Raw genomic sequence first — 22,564 nt, forward strand, 5'->3', positions numbered from 1 at the left:
TTCCTCTTTTATTCCTTTTCTTGAGCAGATAACATTGCTAACCACAAAATCTTAATGCTTAGCATTCCAGTTTTGTTTTCTCTTGAGTATAATAATTGGTTCAATTGGTTTCTCTCTGAAGCACAACATTGCAAACTGATGCCCTAATCAGCAGACTCTCTCTTTGTTTGTGGGGCATAACGTTGTTAACTGTAACCGAACTGAAGATATTCTTCAAAGATAAGTACTGACTACACGACAATTAGGTTAAACAAATCACTGAAATTACATGTTGGGAAAATAGTAGTCAAGGTTATGTAATGTCACACAAGAATATAGACATAAGCAGGCAACATAACAGAAAACTTTATTGTTGTTAAGTTTATACTCCGTGAATTAACAATTCAAATTAATGATGAAGACATCAAAAGTACAAAGGGACATGTTCATTCACTCACTCATTCACATGTGATGATGAATGCAAGTTAAATGGAAAATAATTATTTGTTCACATTTTCTTCTGCCTTGTCAGAGAGAGAATTGAAGGGTGAAGGGAACCAGCTAGATTATGTGCAGAGACTCCTGCAGTGAAGAAAGGGAAGCAGGATACTCTTGTTTTCCCAAAATCTCTGCCTTCAGTGAATTCTGAATTGGGTTAATACAGAAATGTAAAGAAATGATATACTGAAGAATCATCAAAGGTAAGGAACATTTTTAAATCTACCGTAAGTTTAATTTGTAGAATTCTGCTGAGTCATCGTTGTGGTTGGTTGGCATGTCAGTTACAATTTAGGCACAACTTACAAAGTTGAATGTAAAACTGTACAGGAAAAGTAGTTTCCCTTCACAGGATAGAAATATCACAGATTATTTTTCCCGGCTAATATATTGAGTTCTGTTTACAATTATATTAATTCAATAAGTTTTTTATACAACATTAACAAATAAATTCTACTTCCAGTTACTCCAGATAACAAATCATATATATACCGAGCTCACAATGCACAAAAAATGGAATCATATATCCATTTTCAAAATTCTGAATACAAAATATAAAAATGAGTACAAAATATAAACATTAGTCAAAAGTGAAAACTAAAACCAAATGTAACCAAGATTTTAGTTATTTCATTTTTCAGCTTTTATCCAGTCTATTTCAAGTGATGACGTCCCTGACTGTTTCACTGGGAGATATACACCACCATAAACTTGAAGTCCAAATGATGTTATGCTGCTTTTGTCTAATGGTCCAGCTTCTGATGAATTCAGAGCCCTCCCACGAAAATAAGGTTTAAATTCACTGAGAGGAAGTTCTACTGTGCCAAAGGAACCCATAGGTGCCTGAAATGTACAAAATAACATGTACAGCACAAAGGCTACCCATTTACTTACAGATGCAAAGAATTTAGAGATTTATTTTTAAATAACAATGTTAGATTCAAACATTATATTCACTATCAACAACGTGCATAGGTACAACCAGCCCCCCCCCCCTCCAACACACACAAGCACATGTGCACAAGCAAGCGCCCCCCCCCCCCCACACACACAAAGATATATATATATATATATATTTTGGGATTTTTTTGGGGGGGGGGGGGGGGGGGGGGGGGTGGCAAAGAAGATACATCCAAAAGAAACAAAAAAACAGTACAAAAATGAGGAAGAACAAAAAATAATAGTAAGTATACCTCTGTTTTTATGTTTCTGGGATTACCATTTTCTTGGTATTCATGTCTTTTTCAACTGTTATCGTCTTGCTACCACTAAAGCAACACAAAGTTTCATCATCATTAAAATGTTTGTACAAATTTTAACCATTTCCAACAATATGACATTGCATTTGGTTTCTGAAGGAAATTCTCTGAATAATTCCTTTTGAGAAAATTAGTTTCCATAGAAATGATTGTCACATTTTTCTGGTAGCAGACAGCAAAAGTTTTACACAAAGCAAATGCACTGTACGTACACAATAGAACAGTAACACTTGAGTAACAACTTCATCACACTTATCACGGTGCTGCTGATGTGAAAGTAACTTTTTCTTTTATATGCAGCTTTAACAGAGTCTAGGATGGAGGACACTGAGGACCGTACCTTTTAAAACACTATGGCAGTCTTTTCCAACACTGTCCATGGAGCAGGACACTTTTGGATGTTCCTGATTGTGCTCACAAGCAGGTGCATATAGTATAGGCTGCTCACCAGAAAGCCCTGTTGGCATGTTCTGTGTGAGTGCAAGCTGCTTGGGCACCCATGTCTATGTGCCATTGGCCGGTGCAGTAAGAGTGAATAGGCTACAATCCACACATCAGATTCTTCCTCACTTACCCGTCCCTGCCCACTTGGACCTGTACCCACCTGGCTGCCCCTGGGCAGGCATGGGACCTGGAACAGCCTCCACTATAGTCTTCAAACAATCTTTCATGCAATGACTGGTTAGGGTTGGCTTTATTTTATTCATACTAATAACATTAGTACTGAGTAACTGCAGCTTATTTGTGATGTAAATGAACTGCTTTCTTAGCCATACTGACAGAAGTTCAACACTATTATGCAATTCTTAAACCCCATGTACAAATTAGCAGTTCATTTACAACCCCCTCTCTCCCCCATCCCAACTCACTCTCACTCTCACTCTCTCTCTCTCTCTCTCAGTAGTTCAGCACTAATCGCCCTCTTCTTTCTCAGTTTTTGTTCATGTGATTTATTTGTAATAGTTTCTCTTCTTTGCCTACATCATTTGTTTCATCTATCGCCCCAGTTAGTCACAAATTTTCAGGTTTTCTATTCCCATCCATTTCTGTCATTTCACTTACAATTTAAATATTTTCTTACCTGTACATTTGAGTCAAATTTTTGTTAGTGTTCTGGGTAAGTATCATGTCTAATATCTGAAAGTGGTATCTCCCCTAAAACTCTTCCTCCCTCTTTTTCTAAAGTGAAGGAATCAGAAATCCCTATCTGCAAAGCAAAGTGTTGCCTTGAAAAGTTTAGACACAAAAACTGGATTATTATCTGACTCAATGTGAGGGTAACAATTGCTGAAATGATAATAACTATCATGTTATCAATGGTACAAACAAGTTTTGCAGTGAAGTATGTATTGTGGATGAACTAGTTTTAGTGGTATTTTACAGCCTGCTTGGAGCCATCCACTAATCCTTATCACCAAACTGTGAATTGAAAAACAGAAAAGTTATGTCAAAACCTATTTTTTATTAATTTTATGGACCTAAATAATTTTTCTTCCATTAAACTGGAATTTCCTTTAAATGCAGGTTTTACTCAAGTGCACTCAAGGAGTGAACCAGATCCATGTTTGTAATATCTTTAGGCCATGAGTAGACCAGATTCATAACTTGGATAAGTTAAATGTAAATTATTAGCAGCTTAATAGCTTTCCACTTTTAAGCCACGTGTAAGTTCATTTACTGGAATCTTGGTTTAAAGAAAGGAGCTAGAATAAAGAACAATTTTTTTATTCAGTTTTACTGTATTCTGCTAATAGCACAGGAGGAACATGAGAAGTCAGGAAAAAATTCTCAAGCACTATCCTTTACTTATTGTAAACATCAAGAACAATTCCTGCCAGCATAGTGTGTTGACAGGAGTTGTCACTCAAGCTGGCTGATGCTGTCAAGAAGTGTTCAATTCTTACTGAAGAAAAGAAAGTTGCCCCTACCAATATACAGTTCTCACATACCTTCAACAAAACTTGGTGAAGGTAAATCTTCTCACTCCTTCGTATAACACCCACCACCCCCCCAACACCCCCCCTCCCACCCCCCGCATACACACACGTAAATATACAAAACAACTACCTATTTCGTTTCCTCACTGAGCATAACACAGCTCATCCCCATCCGAATTGGGAAAGTTTGGATATCATCATCACAGGAAATAAAGTCATGAAACATTACACCTGGTGAAACAAAAGTTATAATGTTCCACTCTTCTTCAGGTAAATGATTTGCTTCACAAAGTGATGCTGTACCACAACCTTCATTCAAAAAGCATTTCATCTAAATCTACTTCTATACTCTACAAGGTACTTTATGATGCATAGTGGAGGGTATGTCTCATACTTCTAACATTTCTCCTTTCTCATTTATGTCTACAATTCTCAGAAAGGCAGTATGAACTTGAATTTTCGTTTTTTGCTATTTTCATCTTTTCCAGTACATACAATGTATGGGAAGACGTAATACATTGCCAGATTCTTCTTGCAGCTATGCATCTCAAATTTTAATGTTGAACCTCTTTGTGATCTTACCACCTTTCTTGTAGTGTCTCCCACTGGAGTCTGATGGTCACCTCCATTGCACACTTGTACTCACAAAGCAAATTCTAATGAATCATGTCTATTTTCTTTGGCTTTTCCTTATCTCCTTCATTCCTTCTATTTGGAAAGGATCTCAGACTCACAACCAATAACCTCAAGCAGTGGTCCTGTATGCTACTTTTTTCATGGAAGAATTTACACCTCCTTAGCATTCTTTCAAAGAAGCTCAGTTAGGCATCTGCTTTTCCTAGAAACAGCTAGTATTACATAGCTGTTCCACTTTAGATCACTCCCAATGGATTCTACACAATGTTTTACAATTGACTATAAACTGTATAATTATATCATAAAATTAAAAAGGAAAAAAATCTCAGGTGAGGCACAAAGATCATTAACAAACTTTATCAAGTGATATAAAATGCTAGCACTAAAATGTTACCAAGTCTGGAATCAGTCATGCAATACTGGAGGATTTAGAAGTGGTCATTTTGTAGCTTTGGAACCGGAGAAATGCTTCTTTCTCCCTAGTAAAACGAGCATAAAATAATTTATGACGATGAAGAAATGAAGTCAGTGAATGAAACACAGCTGTCACTCATTTAAAAGCTTTGGCCATTAAATACATCAACATGTACAGTAAAACCTCGATAATTTGAGCCTTGATGATCCAAGCCTCCACTTAATTTGGTATGAATGACAGATGGCTACTGTGTATAAAAGAACACCTCATAAGAAAATACAGATGAAATCAAAAATGTGCGGGGAGTGATTGTGATCAGCGGCCAAGATGCGCAATCACGCATTGTTTATGATCATGCCCATTTTAGTTCCTATTGTTGTTTCACCTGCTACAAGTCAGCCAGTGTCTACTCAGTCTCAGTGCAGTGTGTAGATGTAGTTGGGTTGTGTTACATATTTATTATTGTTCCTGCTATTTTTTGCCAATATGAGCACCAACTCTTCAAAAGCAGGAGGAAATTTGTTTCCTTGGAGATAAAAATCTTAGCACTGGAAAGATTTGACAGTGGGGAGACTATAAAAAGGTAGCAGCAGATGAAGTGGCATTAGGTGACTGGCATGAAACAGAACCAAACTACATCAGATGTATTATATCAAAGTGTCTAGTAGTTGTTCTAAAAAAACATCAAAATTCACAGATCATAAAACTATGAAAACATCACACCCAAAAGTGAAATATGTACACTATTAACAGTTGTACGGTTGTTTATTTAATAAATATGTGCTTATAATAAATGTCGGAGTTTGTACTAGAACATTATTTCTAAAACAAATTCTAAGTAATGTGTTAACTGATGAAATAACTTTGTTTACTGTAATAAAAGTGTAATATCAAGTACTATTTTTAAATGAAAGGTCTCTAAAATTGTCACTCATCCTGTAATTCAAGTTTTCCCAAATTTTTGCTCCACTCAGACCCATTACCTTGAATTACTGTGGTTTCACTGTAAAATAGTTATATAATGGAACTGCTTATCTTTGTTAAAATTGCGTCAACTGTATTAACACAACCACACAGGATGAGTGTGATATATTACGTATACAAGAGAATTATTGAAACCATCAGACAGATACCTATACGATAGTTTCACTGAGATAGGTCTCATGACTGATAACAGATGCAATGAAATGAACATTTCACTGAATCTTAGCTGTAACAAAAGTATTTTTTCCCAATAGAAACTTTAGGTACACATTTATGAATGTTCAACGTTTTCAAGATGAGCAAGTGCTGCCATCTTTTGGGCATCACTATGAAAATATTAGGAAGTCAATGCAGCAATGCACAACAGCTCAAGACAGTACGCAGTAGCTTGTAACCACCAGAATACACAGATGCTGTTAGTTTTCTATATTATACTTATAATTGAATATTGTTATTGTTATTTTGCATGATAAGTTTTGACTGATCATTTTACTAATTATTACAACAGAGAATATATCATAATTAGTTATTTTAGTGTATGAAATGAAGCCAAGTAAACAAAGTATATTCTGCAACTGGGTACATATTTTTGTATAAATCCTGCATCCAAGACAATTAAAATATCACCCAAGGGTATTACCACATAAATAAAAATTTTCTTTCATCCAGAAAAAATCCAGGTCTGAAAGGGTTAACTCCATCAGATAAACTCTATTACTTGGCTGAAATAGCTCTACCCTGTATGCCCAGAGAAGTGCCTGCTGCTAACGCGAGGTTTAAAGTGAGCACAACAGTACTTGCTCATTGCTTGGTCATACTTCCTCCTCAATGGTTGAGGTCTGGGAAGAACTTCCTGCAATAATCTAAGAATCTTACTCTATCTCTGGAGAAGTGAAACTGAACTGTAGAAGAAGAGAACTCCACAGATCAATGGCAGCAACTGTATCAATGACAGCAGCCGAGTAACTACCCCCAGGACACAATGAAAATTGGTTCGTACAGAAGTTGCTTAACAGATTACAATTAAGAATGGAAAGATTCAAGGACAATATAATGAAATGTGCTTTAATGCTGTGAGTGCTGACAAGAGTAAATCACAAGCCTCATGATTCAGTGCCTTCTGTGTTCCATTTCCTGCACAGATGATAATGACATCGTTCACGCTCCTGTAAAGCCTTGGAGGTTGCTACGTTCTGGGCACATATGACAGGAAGATAGTCTAATTTATTTATTTCTTGATTTCTCTGTGTGTTTGTTATGTTTGCAGCTTGAGACTAAATAAACTGTGAATAAAAAAAGAAGCCTCTTAACCTGTCTCTCATGTAATATATTTGGTCTGATTAAAAAGTAATGGTAATTTTTTAATTTTGCTGGCTTTATACAACCAATTCTCGAAAAATGGAATAAAGTGCAGCACTGACTGTAACTTTGGTGAAATTACTGTGTTGTAATACAAGGGTTTATGAGTGATACAAATGTTTCATTGAGGGTCGAGAAGATGCTTAATGTGACAACTGCCCAGAATATGCTTAATGTGACAACTGCCCTGTATGCCCTAGGAAACGAATTACTGATGAAAATGTGGAAGAAGTAAATAAAATAGTTTTGGAAAATCACCAAATCACTATCAGAAAGGTTGCTGATGATGTCATATCCTTCAGCCTATGCCAAGCAATTTTATTAGATGTTATGGACCTGAAATATGCAGCACGAAAGTTTGTTCCAAAATTGTTGAATTTTGACCAAAAAAGACATCACACAGACATTGCTTGGGAATTGCTGAGTGAAGTCGACAATGATCCAGAGCTTCTAAATAAAGTTATAAGAGGTAACAAAACATGGGTATAAGGGTATGACATCAAAACCAACCAATCATACCAATGGAATCTGCCTGAAAAGCCAAAACTGAAAAAAAAATTGACAAGTTCAGACACATGTGAATGTTCTTATCATTCCCCCCCCCCCCCCCCAATTACAATGGGATGGCTCACGAGATCCTGCATTATGGTCATACAGCCAATAAGTAATACTAACTGGAAGTTACACACAGTTTATGTGAAGCAGTTTGAAGAAAATGACCAGAATTGTGGCAATGGCACCACGATAATGCTCCTGCTCATACCTCAATGCTTGTTCATAATCTTTAGGCAGAAAACAAAACTGTTATGTTGCCTTAGCCACTGTATTCTCCGGACATCGCCTGTGACTTCTATCTATCTCAGAAGCTGAAGAGAACCATGACAGGACATTGTCTTGTCACCATTGATGAGGTAAAAACATAACTGCTAAATGAGCTGAACACCATAATAAAAAGTGAGTTTCAGACATGTTTTCAAGACTGTCAAAAACATTGGCACAAGTATATTATATCTGTGGGTGATTAACCTGCAGGGGACAAAATGATGTTGATGAATAAAAAAAGATTCTTTATGAAGAACAAAATTTCCTGTTACTTTTTGAGCACACGTTGTATATCATATGGCACACTATTCTCACAGATACAATATACAAGCATTTTTTTCATCTGAATTCGGCCTCCTACAGACCAGATGAATTATTTATGTTTTAGCTTCCAGTTTTCAAATACTGTTTGTTTCAATCAAAATGTTGCGATTTTTCTGCTACCAAACATGTTGCAAAAAGGTCAATTAACATGGTACAAGCCCTCGTCCCCTGATATGAACAGCATGTGGCAGAGACTATACATGGTACAAGCCCTCGTCCCCTGATATGAACAGCATGTGGCAGAGACTATACAGCGCAAGAATCGTATGATGGGCAATATTCATGTTAATCATAGAAGAAACATCTATCGGCACTTCAGATTGCAGATTCTTCAACTATTCAGAGAAGGCTAATAGCTATTGTGTATACATTGAACAGCTAGAAAATTAAGACCATCTACCTAATAGCCAGTATGTCCACCTTTGGCATGGATTACACCAGACACACGTCATGACATGGAAGCAATGAGGCCTTGGTAGATTTCTGGTAGGAGTTAGCACCACATCTGCACACACAAGTCACCTAATTCCCGTAAATTCCAGGGAGAGAGGCGATCACCTCTGACACAACGTTCAATCACATCCCAGCTGTGTTCAAACAGGTTCAAAGCTGGCGAGCAGAGGGGCCAGCAAACCAATTGGAACTTGCTTCTGTTTTCCTCGACCCACTCAACCATACTCTTGGCCTTGTGAAATGGCACATTGTCATATTGAAAAATGCCACTGCCATCAGGAAACATGATCATCATGAAGGAGTGCCCATTTCTGTCATAGTTGTCAATGTAATGACATCGACAACATTGGCGCATGCATGGGTCATAGGTTGTGGAAGCCCATCCTCAGAAATGTACTATGTGTTCAAATACATTTGTACTCTGTCCACCACAATTGACAGGCTGTCCTGTTTTACCAGTAGCCCAGCCTGCAACATAAAGCATCTGTAATGTGGGGTGGCTAAACTACCCCATGACATCTGGATGTGGTTTCACCTTGGTTTTCCCCCGTGTGAGAGACACTCACCATAGCACTCCTTGAACACCCGACATCTCATGCAGTTCCCAAAATGCTCGTGGCGACCTCCAGGACATCACTCTGCCCTCTGTCAAACTCAAATAAATCATGCACCTTCCCTTTCTACAAATGGACAGCACACTTACTGATACCACTTGCATCATGTGTGTGTGGGTCTGACTGGCAGTTATTCCACACCAGATGATGGTTCTATTTTGCCTGGATGGATTTATATTGATAGTAGGTCATTGGTCATAATGTTCTGGCTGATCAGTGTATGTACAATCCACTAACCAGCATGGAATCCCACGTGTCAAACTATTAAGGTGATCACAAGCATCTCCACTGAAAAGGCTGTTGTCACCTATCTTGGAGGTCTGTGGGATTCTCACTTTGCCACAACTGCAGCACCTTGTTAGCTCACTTGCTACCAACATCGAACAAACTTACCTGTGGACTGACTCATCCATTGTGCTAGTGTGGTTCCTGTCACCTATGTGGTGGAAAACATCCGTGGGAAACAACCATGTGTCTGAGATATAGGAAATCGCAACAGCTGTGATAGGGAGTCATAAATCTGCAATGGAAAATCCAGCTTATCCGACATTGCAAGGAGTGCCTCAAGCAGACTTGCAAGGAAACAGACTATGAAGGGAGGGCCAGTTGGCTTATAGAAGACACTGCATCATGGCCAGTATCAAATATATCTAACAGTTATGCATTTAAAGAGGTGCCAGAAAAAAGGATAGAATTCCTGTGTAATTCCAGTGGAGCAATCCAAAATTAATACATCAGTCGATTTGCAAAGTTATCATCAGAAATTATTTTATATTCCGGGCAACCACAGTTGTAGATGGGCATGATGTAATGAAGAACTCTGTTTACAACTGGTAAAATTGTTGTCTGTTAAAACACTACTGGTTTCACGGCATCAAGCTGCATCATCATGTGAAACTACATGGTAAAAAGCAAAGTACAGTGTCACCACATTTTGTTTATATTCAAATTTATAAAGGAATGTCTAAAAGATACTGTTGTTGTTGTTGTGGTCTTCAGTCCTGAGACTGGTTTGATCCAGCTCTCCATGCTACTCTATCCTGTGCAAGCTTCTTCATCTCCCAGTACCTACTGCAATCTACATCCTTCTGAATCTGCTTATTGTATTCATCTCTTGGTCTCCCTCTACGATTTTTACCCTCCACGCTGCCCTCCAATACTAAATTGGTGATCCCTTGATGCCTCAGAACATGTCCTACCAACCGATCCCGTCTTCTGGTCAAGTTGTGCCACAAACTTCTCTTCTTCCCAATCCTATTCAATACTTCCTCATTAGTTATGTGATCTACCCATCTAATCTTCAGCATTCTTCTGTAGCACCACATTTCTAATGCTTCTATTCTCTTCTTGTCCAAACTATTTATCGTCCATGTTTCACTTCCATACATGGCTACACTCCATACAAATACTTTCAGAAACGACTTCCCGACACTTAAATCTATACTCGATGTTAACAAATTTCTCTTGTTCAGAAAAGCTTTCCTTGCCATTGCCAGTCTACATTTTATATCGTCTCTACTTCAACCATCATCAGTTATTTTGCTCCCCAAATAGCAAAACTCCTTTACTACTTTAAGTGTCTCATTTCCTAATCTAATTCCCTCAGCATCACCCGACTTAATTCGACTACATTCCATTATCTTCGTTTTGCTTTTGTTGATGTTCATCTTATATCCTCCTTTGAAGACACAGTCCATTCCATTCGACTGCTCTTCCAAGTCTTTTGCTGTCTCTGACAGAATTACAATGTCATCAGCGAACCTCAAAGTTTTTATTTCTTCTCCATGGATTTTAATACCTACTCCAAATTTTTCTTTTGTTTCCTTTACTGCTTGCTCAATATACAGACTGAACAACATCGGGGAGAGGCTACAACCCTGTCTTACTCCCTTCCCTACCAATGCTTTCCTCTCATGTCTCTCGACTCTTATAACTGCCATCTGGTTTCTGTACAAATTGTAAATAGCCTTTCGCTCCCTGTATTTTACCCCTGCCACCTTTAGAATTTGAAAGAGAGTATTCCAGTCAACACTGTCAAAAGCTTTCTCTAAGTCTACAAATGCTAGAAACGTAGGTTTGCCTTTCCTTAATCTTTCTTCTAAGATAAGTCGCAAAGTCAGTATTGCCTCACGTGTTCCAGTGTTTCTACGGAATCCAAACTGATCTTCCCCGAGGTTGGCTTCTACTAGTTTTTTTCCATTCGTCTGTAAAGAATTCGTGTTAGTATTTTGCAGCTGTGACTTATGAAACTGATAGTTCGGTAATTTTCACATCTGTCAACACCTGCTTTCTTTGGGATTGGAATTATTATATTCTTCTTGAAGTCTGAGGGTATTTCGCCTGTTTCATACATCTTGCTCACCAGATGGTAGAGTTTTGTCAGGACTGGCTCTCCCAAGGCCATCAGTAGTTCCAATGGAATGTTGTCTACTCCGGGGACCTTGTTTTGACTCAGGTCTTTCAGTGCTCTGTCAAACTCTTCACGCAGTATCGTATCTCCCATTTCATCTTCATCTACATCCACTTCCATTTCCATAATATTGTCCTCAAGCACATAACCCTTGTATAGACCCTCTATATACTCCTCCCACCTTTCTGCTTTCCCTTCTTTGCTTAGAACTGGGTTTCCATCTGAGCTCTTGATATTCATACAAGTCGTTCTCTTATCTCCAAAGGTCTCTTTAATTTTCCTGTAGGCAGTATCTATCTTACCCCTAGTGAGATAAGCCTCTACATCCTTACATTTGTCCTCTAGCCATCCCTGCTTAGCCATTTTGCACTTCCTGTCGATCTCATTTTTGAGACGTTTGTATTCCTTTTTGCCTGCTTCATTTACTGCATTTTTATATTTTCTCCTTTCATCAACTAAATTCAATATTTCTTCTGTTACCCAAGGATTTCTACTAGCCCTCGTCTTTTTACCTATTTGATCCTCTGCTGCCTTCACCCATTCCTCTTCTACTGTATTTCTTTCCCCCATTCCTGTCAATTGCTCCCTTATGCTCTCCCTGAAACTCTGTACAACCTCTGGTTCTTTCAGTTTTTCCAGGTCCCATCTCCTTAAATTCCCACCTTTTTGCAGTTTCTTCAGTTTTAATCTACAGGTCATAACCAATAGATTGTGGTCAGAGTCCACATCTGCCCCTGGAAGTGTCTTACAATTTAAAACCTGGTTCCTAAATCTGTGTCTTACCATTATATAATCTATCTGATACCTTTTAGTATCTCCAGGGTTCTTCCATGTATACAACCTTCTTTCATGATTCTTAAACCAAGTGTTAGCTATGATTATGTTGTGCTCTGTGCAAAATTCTACCAGGCGGCTTCCTCTTTCATTTCTTAGCCCCAATCCATATTCACCAACTATGTTTCCTTCTCTCCCTTTTCCTACACTCGAATTCCAGTCACCCATGACTATTAAATTTTCGTCTCCCTTCACTACCTGAATAATTTCTTTTATCTCATCATACATTTCATCAATTTCTTCATCCTCAGCAGAGCTAGTTGGCATATAAACTTGTACTACTGTAGTAGGTGTGGGCTTCGTGTCTATCTTGGCCACAATAATGTGTTCACTGTGCTGTTTGTAGTAGCTTACCCGCATTCCTATTTTCCTATTCATTATTAAACCTACTCCTGCATTACCCCTATTTGATTTTGTGTTTATAACCCTGTAGTCACCTGACCAGAGGTCTTCTTCCTCCTGCCACCGAACTTCACTAATTCCCACTATATCTAACTTCAACCTATCCATTTCCCTTTTTAAGTTTTCTAACCTACCTGCCCGATTAAGGGATCTGACATTCCACGCTCCGATCCGTAGAACGCCAGTTTTCTTTCTCCTGATAACGACATCCTCCTGAGTAGTCCCCGCCCGGAGATCCGAATGGGGGACTATTTTACCTCCGGAATATTTTACCCAAGAGGACGCCATCATCATTTAATCATACAGTAAAGCTGCATGCCCTCGGGAAAAATTACGGCTGTAGTTGCCCCTTGCTTTCAGCCGTTCGCAGTACCAGCACAGCAAGGTCGTTTTGGTTATTGTTACAAGGCCAGATCAGTCAATCATCCAGACTGTTGCCCTTGCAACTACTGAAAAGGCTGCTGCCCCTCTTCAGGAACCACACGTTTGTCTGGCCTCTCAACAGATACCCCTCCGTTGTGGTTGCACCTATGGTACAGCTATCTGTATCGCTGAGGCACGCAAGCCTCCCCACCAACGGCAAGGTCCATGGTTCATGGGGGGAAGTAAAAGATACCAACAATATTAAAAAATAACATGGACACCCATCATTTCTATTCGAAATTTACTATTCAGAAAATATCATCAATACTATAGTGAGCAAAAGGTAAAGACATACTTCATTCTCTAAAATTTGCCTGCATCTAAAAAGAAAACAGAAAATATTTACAGCGAGTAGATCCTAAATTTTTTTAACAAGGAGGCCGGACTGATGATAACACAATTAATTGTGGCCCATGCAAATTATTATGTGGAAAGTATGAGGTGGCAGTGTCTTACCAATGTGACAGCAAAGCAGCTGAGCACACGGTAAGGCAAAAGTGGCCTGCACAAATGACAAAAAGAGACTAGCTGGCTGGCAGTACGGAAGCTACCCATGTGGACAGTTTGACGACATATACTCATGATTAGGATTGCTATCTTTACAAGTGAAAATAATACAGAATTTTATCACACACCATCAACTACCAAACAATCAAAATTAGCCATAATACTATGGTGCTTTATTTCCAATTGCTTATTCAACATAAACTGTGTGTTGTCTTTTTCATGTCTAAGAATTTCCCCTTCCTCTACTATATTCAAAAAATAGCTTTTTTTCTTTTTTGTGAATTAGTTTTTAATTTTCTGAAGCACTTGTGATGCTGTGGCTGTCATCGTGTAAATGTATTCTTAATGCAGACCACAGGTTATTTATGTTAAATTGTTCCTTAAATCATTTTCTACCAATTTGTCCTATAAATTTCTTAGGGCATTCACCACATGTAATTCATTATACTCCCACTTCATTATATCTATTTGCGACAGTTTTTTCCTTGCGCCTGTGATTTTCTGCCTGGATCTGAAAATGTAAAATATGCTGGAATAATTGTCTTGGATCTCATACATCTGCCAATTTTTTTGGATACTGCACCCAGATATGGTTTTCTAGAAAAAATAGAGCCTTCCTTATTCTGCTTGGCTCATCTCAGGATTATAAGATGTGCCTCTAATCCACTATGGGAAGGCAGATGTTTCTTTTTCAATATACTTCTGTTAATTATGTTACCAAATTACGAACCACAACCATATACTATATAACCTCATATTACACCACTTGAGCTTCTCTGGTAAGGGACAGTTCATACATACAGTTTAACATATGCTTTGGTGGGAGGGGGGTGGGGGTGGGGGGGTGGGGTGACCGCAGGCTATAAGAAGAAGAGCTCCTTGCACGCTATCTGAATAAAAATTTCCAACATCCTACTAATTTCAGTAGAAAAAATAGGAAATACCTTACAAACAATTTACAGGATGTAAACATACCACCAACCACACATATGACGACATGTATGCTAATATACTTATTGTTCAGGTGGAAAGTATTGTCATGGAGAATTTGGGTACCTTTTCAGAGAGACAATCTAAAGAGGTGGAAGAAATGCTTGGCTTTGTTAAAAATTGTTTTGTCTTTTAATTATTTTAAATTTGGGGATGATTTTCATTCACAACAATAGGGATAGGCCTTGGGCTCTCCACTTGCCTATTGTAAAGCAAATATTTTTATGACCAACTTTGAGCAAGAATTTATGACAGAAGTCCCTCAACTGCTAGAAGATTAATTTTATGGAACAGGTATGTTTACAATGTTTTCATGTTATATGATGGTAATAATACTGAAAGTGGCCAGCTTCCTTGGCATCTAAATAGTCTGAATCAAAAGTACACTGGGCACTGTACTTAGAATTAAAACATTACCATTTTTGGACCTCCAAGAGACTGAAAGAGGCTGAAATATAGGCTCGATGTTTACCAAAAGCCAATGACAGATCTTATTATACACAGGCAGTCATGTCAACCTATGAAATATAAAACTACAGCATTCTGAACCATGTTGAACCGCATGTATGAAGTGCCTCTTACCAGAGATGCTCAAGTGGCTCAATATGAGTTTATACAGTATTTTGTGTATCAAAAATGTTACGGTCCAGAATTTGTTAACCCAATTAACAGAAGTATATTGAAAAATAAATATCTGCCTTCCCATACTGGATTAGAGGCAGATTGTATAACACTTAGACCAGCTGAACAGACAAAGGAACACATTATTTTTTGTAAAATACCACATCTGGTTGCAATAACCAAAAAAATTGCCAGACATATGAGGTCCAAAAACATTATTCCAGTGTATTTGATATTTTCAGTTCTAGAAGGAAAACTCAAGCACAAGGAAGCTGTGGTGATTAAATATAATGAAGAGGAGGTCTACTGCATTACGTGCAGCGATTGCCGTGAAAAATACATAGGACAAACCAGTAGGTCATATCAAATAAGATTGAAGGAGTAATTTAACTTAAATAACCTGCAATCTGCATTAAAAGCACACTTACATGACGACGGCCACAGCATCACAAGCCCTTCAGAAAATTTAAAAATATTTCACAAAAAAAGCAAGCTATTTTTTTGAATATATTAGAGGACGTGGAAACTTTTAGACATAAAAAAGACAAGTTCACTTTGAATAATCAATTGGCATTAAAGCACCATAGCATTCTGGCTAAATTTGATTGTTTGTTAGGTGTTAGTACATAATAGAATTCTGTATTATTTTTGCTTGCAAAGGTAGCAACCCAGCGCTTCTACTCGTGAGTATATGACGTCACACTGTTCACACGAATAGCTTCCATTCTGCCAGTCAGTCAGTCTCTTTTTGTCGTTCGTGTAGGCCGCTTCTGCCTTGCCATGTGCTGTTCTGCCATGCAGTCACACTGGTGAGTAATTGCCGCCTGATACTTTCCACAAAGTAATATGCTTGTGCCGCAACTAATCATCTTAGCAGTGATAATTCTTTATTGCCAGACCAGCTTCTTTTTTAAAAAATTTTAGCATCTACTCACTATAAATATTTTCGCCGTTCTTTTTGGGTGCAGGCAGATTTTAAAGAATGAAGCGTGCCTTCTTTATCTTTCGCTCACCAGAGTACTGATGATATTCTGTGAGTAGTAAATTTTGACTAGGAGCAATAGGTATGCCTGCGATATTTTAATGCTGTGAGTATATTTTAGGCATGCATTTATTAATTTTAATACCCACAAAAATGTGGTGACACTGTACTTTAATTTTTATCTGTAGATTCACCTGATGATGCAGCCTGAAGCCATGAAACTAGTTGGGTTTTAACAAACAGCAATCTTCCAAGTTGTACGCAGAGTTCTTCCTAACACCATGCAAAACTATCAAAATTGAAGCATGCTGTTCCAGGTTTACATTAACTGCAGGACAGTGAAAGAAACAGGATTAATTATGCAAGTATCTAGCACTGATGTGCAGCATCTTTTGTCAGAATAGCATAAGAAGTTACATATGCAATGGAAAACCACCAACTGGAGAAGAAGCTAATAGAAAAAAATACTAAGCTCAAATCACTGCTTCCCATCAGCAATGACGCAAAATTATTATGAGTTGGAGGCATACTACAAAATACTGCCATATCAGGAGAAGAATCAACTTGTACTGCTACCTCGCAATCATCTGACAAGACTAATCTTGGAAGCTGAATAATGTCGACTTACCCATACAGATGTCTGCTGTTGCTTAAATCGCTCAGGAAGCACACAATGAATGTCAAATGGATGAAGTGCCATCTGGCATTTCTCCATCAGTACTTCACTTGTCAGGAACTGAGGGCAAGGCCTGCACAACAGCACTTGGGAGGCTTGCAGCACTAACTTGTAGAAGCTGTGAGACCTTTCTTCAACTAAGGTATTTAATCATTTTATGTGAAGACTAGCTCATGATTACACAAACTAAAGAAAAATTGCTATGTTGACCTAGTTGTAGCCTGCTGACAGATGCAGTGTAACTGGAGATATTAGAAACATGACTATTCATGTATTCCTGTCAGACCTAATAAGATCTGTATCATGATGTAGATGCTAAAATCTCTACAGTAACAAAGGGGCAAATTTTGTTGGGGCAAGTCACGAATCCTGCAAGTTATGAGTTTCTGTGAGTATTCACTCCAAGCAGAAACAGGTGAAAACCTTTTGGGAATGAAGACTGAATCAACTAGCACTTCATACTTCATTCCTCTGGCATTGTGACTTTAGCAGAATGTGGGAAGCAAGAGAGAAGTCTTTCAAGTACCACTTGTGGCGAACTTGTGACTAAAATTCAAAGAGCTGACAATACTGACTTGTCAAATTGAGCTGTACGTGATTTCTTGACCTTTCACACCACTGTCTTGTGCTCCTACTGATCCCCAACTCCTCACCGCAGTCAATTCCTGACTGGAAACAGAGTCACAAGTATCCCTAAGCCAGTTCTAAGTACAACAGGTCTGAGCTTGCTCTTAAGGTGGGAACTGGTAAGGTGAGAGCTCCGGATCATTTGGCAATGGTGACCATCTATCTACATCTCTTGTGCTAGCAGGCCAAGAGGACAACCCCAAGTCAAAATGCAGTGCATTAGTTGCAGCAAGGTAAGACAGCCTGACACTCTTGCGCTTGAAGATAGCTATCACTGAAGGAGTACATCCTGGATGCAATGGAATGGTGTGTGTGTGTGTGTGTGTGTGTGTGTGTGTGTGTGTGTGTGTGTGTGTGTGTGTGTGTGTGGTCATCATTCGCACACCACAAGAGGGTTTTCAGGCAACCAATCTACAAACTGTGTCCTTTACCAAGTGAAGTGATGCTAAAGCACTGTATTTGTTCTTTTATCTTGAATGTTTTCTTTTCTTTGTGTGCTTCATTTCAACTAGCTCAGTGTACTGCTCATACATGATTGTAATTTTCAAGAACCAGTACCAAACTCTACTTCTTTCCAAGTGGAACAAGCTTAGTGATTGACAGAATAGCTTGTTGAAGGAAATAGTGATCTGTGTACTTTCCTAATTTCTCTTTCATGCTTCAGCAGGACTTCATATTATTTGTAGCATATTGTAAGAAAATTAATCTGGGTACGTTTGGTTGCTACATTAAACTCAATCACTGGTGAGTGCTGCCCTCTGTGGAGTTACTTTTACCTGAAGTGAATGGGCAGCAGTAATTCCGTCCATGGGTGCCTAGCAGTACAATCACTCCAAATGTGAGAAAAGCACTGAATGCAACATGTTGGTCGCCTTCCATATCCTCGTGGTCCACATGTCACCATGCAGCTGACTGCCTTGTACATTAAATGACAAAGTTGTGTGTCTTGATTTATGAGTACTCATATAATTGTGAATAAAAGTGCTTCACCACACTTTCCATCACTGTTATGCAAATTAACTCTTCTATCCTCCAGGATTTCTTCAAGAATGTTTGACCGTCAGTGTCTGCTTTTACAAAGCATGACATGACTGGCTGCTGTGACGCATTGGTGTGCTCTACTGTTTCATACTGGCCTTATATGATCCAATCTAACTCAGGCTCCTGAAACACAGAATGATCAGCTCACCTAGAGATAGGTCTTGACTTCTGAATGTTTCAACAAAATTCAGCTCTTAGCAATAATTCAATCTTACCAGATGGCGAAAATTCTTGTTTCAGCAAGTTTTATGTTCACAAGTTCCATCTATCAAACTCGATTGTTTGTTCTTGCAAAGGAACAGTTGTCTCTGGCAAAACTTAACATTTGACAGACAGGAAATCATTGCTCATCCAGGAGCCACATCTATAGAGATGAGGTGTTTTGTTTCTAAGAGGGTTACACCTGTTCCTTGAATATGATGTGCCATCTCTGCAGGCCTCTGATATGAAACATGACTGCAGCCCAAAATCAAATAGAAAACAACAAGTGTGCCATTTGTGACTGCTGTGTTGCAACTTTATATTCACTGTCATAAGGAACAGGTGTTAACTCTTGCTTACCTTTAGTTAACAATAAGTCAGTATAATTTATTTGTGTTTGCCATTGTCCACATGATGTATGTCACTCGGACAGTCCTTCCTTGTGCCATCTTGTATGCATTGTGATCCTGTTTATAGCAATGTGTGATGACATACTCTGCAAGTATGACAGCTAATGGATTTGCAATCAAAAGCCCTGTGGGCACTCTTAAGACAATTGTAACGCAAAGTATTGTACATCACAGCATGTTTGCATTCACTTCCATTGTCCCTAGGTATAAATAATTTCAAAGATGGCAGCACACTCCAGTGACATGACTGAATGTAGTGAGCAATCACTTCACCTGCCTCTCCTCCAGTTTATATATGTTGTATGGCACACTGTTCCAGGCAGATAAAATTTACAACCAACGGTTTCATCTGAACTAGACCTCCTGTAGATCTGATGAATTATTTATGATTTAACTTTCAGTTGTTTCAATACTGTTTCTTTTGTTCAAAGGGCTGTGATTTTTGACCACACTGCTCCAGCTCTTTTTAGTTTCTAAGGAGGTAGGATTAAAAAAGGTTCTTTTGAAATATACCCCTGTTTAGAACACCCAAATCTTCAGCAATTATGTCTTTCAGATCATTTCTTTTAACTATCTCCAGTATGAATAGTTTTTTCTGGTTAAGAAATCTGATAATTCTCATGCATAGCCCACCTCATCCCATTGAAACCAAATGTCTGTCAGATTTTACTCTACATTTTTCCATGGTTACAATTAGTGTCAAAGCCAATGAATATGATGTCATGAAAATAATTGCACTTCTTGTTACAGAGCATATATCTGCAAGTTTCGCAAAACTGTGCACTACAGCACAGACTGAATGATTCATTCTGGAACAGTCCTTGAAAAGAGGAAAACAATTTTTGTATGGTATTTTCATTACAATACTAAGAACTCACTGTAAATAACTGTTCATATGATGGATGTGGCTCAGAATTAAGTCCTTTATGATGGAGGACTACTTTGTAGCCTGAGTTACTGCCTTGACCCCGAACATGCAGCAAAAGCTTATTATAATCCTGAAGATTTATGTCAGTCCTCTTCTGTACACCAGCAAATCCTGCACCATTAGGCTGAGGATTCAACATTGTAAAAAATACAGCACGTTGAAATATCTGTGTTTTTTGCAGTGCAAGCACAGCTTTTGATATTCCCACAGTTCTCACTGTATCAGATACTTCATACCAATCCTGCAAAGATTTACTTGTTGTAAAGTCAAACAATGTCATGTTTTCTTGGGCAGATACATTTATTAAGCTGAGCCCCAAAACAGACCTGTAAGAAAAAGAAAATTTTTATGCAGTGATCTTCAGGATAAAATAGTTATCTAAAACAAAATTGGCTATATCCATAGCTGCTCTATTAAATATTTTACTTGTGAATAGGCAGCAATGTTAAATGTAGGGGATGCCATCAGAGTACATTATTTAACAAACAAATGAGTATTATAAGATTTTTTTAAAGCAAGATTTACAGTAAAGTTATAGTGTTGCAGATCAGAGAAATTCACCTCAAGCTGAAGATGTTCCATATCAAAAGGAGGGAGTGGGTTGATTCGAGGTAGGGGGGAGGGAGGGAGGGATACGTATGTTCACACACACATTTACATATCATTTCCTATGCCTATGCCTATGCCTATGCCTATGCCTATGCCAAAGTTTTCTTTTCACTGGTAAGTTGTAATCTTTGGGTTTGATTAGCAATCTCATATTCATCAACATTTATTTATAGATAAATTGTAAAAACTGGGGAGAAGAACACAGAAAACATGAACTATTATTATTGAAGACAAATTAATTTGGCTGTGCTCTCACTAAATATGAAAGATGTGACTGACATAACACAAATGCTGTTAAGTAAATGTTGCCTTGTATGGTCTGATACATTGGAAAATGAAGTGAAAAATATTAATTTTAGTATGCAGACCCACAAGAAATTTGGTTCCTGATACATATGCATATACCAATCATTTGAAAATGGCCATATTGGCCACAATCAGCTAAGTATGAAAATAGGTTTTCAATCAATGTCTTACAATCTGCATATCTGCAACTATACACCACTTTTGTGGAAAAGTATCACTCAGATTTGGAAAAAAATATATGCACATTCAATTTATGATTTTCAATTCCTATGTTACAGAGAATAATACAGGATTTTAAAAAAATATGTATACAAAATTTTAATGTGTTTAGATGAGATAAAAAGAAAAACTTTTTTCATGTCACAAAACATCAAAGGTGCACCATTACCCCATGCAGGCCCATGGCTTTTGCATTAGTGATATTTGCAGATAATGTTCAAGCTGCAATGTGATTAATATCATTTTAGAAGTGTTGAAAATGTTGTCCATTTACACTAACACAATGCTGATATCTGCATGTGAATGACTGTCTTTCACGGTCAAAACAACCACGTGTTTCACAAACAATCGCTGCAGCTTCGCTCAAGTGGGCAATCAGCTATTCTGGAGTATCTATTGGTATCTCATACAGCAAACACTCCATCTCCATTAGCAAAAAAGAAATTCATAGTAACAATGTTGATCTAGTATGGTAGCCACAACAGGCTCTCCCAATCCAACAATTGGGGAAAACCTTGTCTCAATGTTCTCTGACATCAGCAGCAAAGTATGGTGGGGACACATCATACTGGAACCATAATCATTGTCTGACTGCTAGTAAGACATTCTCCAACATTTTTGCTAGTACTTCATGGAGAAAGATAACGTAATTTCCTCCACCTTCTGGTAGGCAGAAGATTCAGCCCAATCAAATGGTTGTGAACAATATTAGCCCACACATTTATGGTAAATCTCTGTCAGTGGAACATGTCATTTGCCTTACGATTTTCCAACTCCCAGACACAATTAGTGCCACTGTTGAATATTCCTATCCTTGCGAAGGCAGCCATCTCAGAAAATAAAATGCATGTTTGGAAGTCAGAGATGTTTACAGCTTGGTGTAGACTCCATTGGTAAAATTCTATGCTCCAAAGAAAGTTGTCAGCCAATAAGTTTCATACTTTTGATTTGGTAACCTCCATCCTGGGAAAAGTTTTGCGTACAGGTACCTGTTGTGTCGTGCCTCCCCATAAGTGAAATGCATGCCAACTAACACAGTTAGAGTGTAATCAGCACTCAAGAACCTGTGAACTTCATTAGAAACTTTCTCGTAAAAAC

General features: G+C 38.1%; 1 protein-coding gene across 1 annotated transcript in view; it reads right to left on the bottom strand.

Moving 5' to 3' along the window:
- Positions 1–325: 325 nt before the first annotated feature.
- LOC126478682 (uncharacterized) overlaps positions 326–22,564 on the bottom strand; it is a 34,788-nt gene continuing 12,549 nt past the window's right edge. The window contains exons 3-4 of the mRNA XM_050103721.1: positions 20,283–20,658; positions 326–1,320 (exon numbers count right to left, since the gene is read on the bottom strand). Coding sequence (XP_049959678.1) covers positions 1,108–1,320; positions 20,283–20,658 — 589 coding nt within the window. The 3' untranslated portion in view covers positions 326–1,107. The remainder of the gene's footprint in view (positions 1,321–20,282; positions 20,659–22,564) is intronic.

The sequence above is a fragment of the Schistocerca serialis genome, chromosome 1 (assembly GCF_023864345.2).
Source record: "Schistocerca serialis cubense isolate TAMUIC-IGC-003099 chromosome 1, iqSchSeri2.2, whole genome shotgun sequence".
Taxonomy (NCBI): Eukaryota; Metazoa; Arthropoda; class Insecta; order Orthoptera; family Acrididae; genus Schistocerca; species Schistocerca serialis.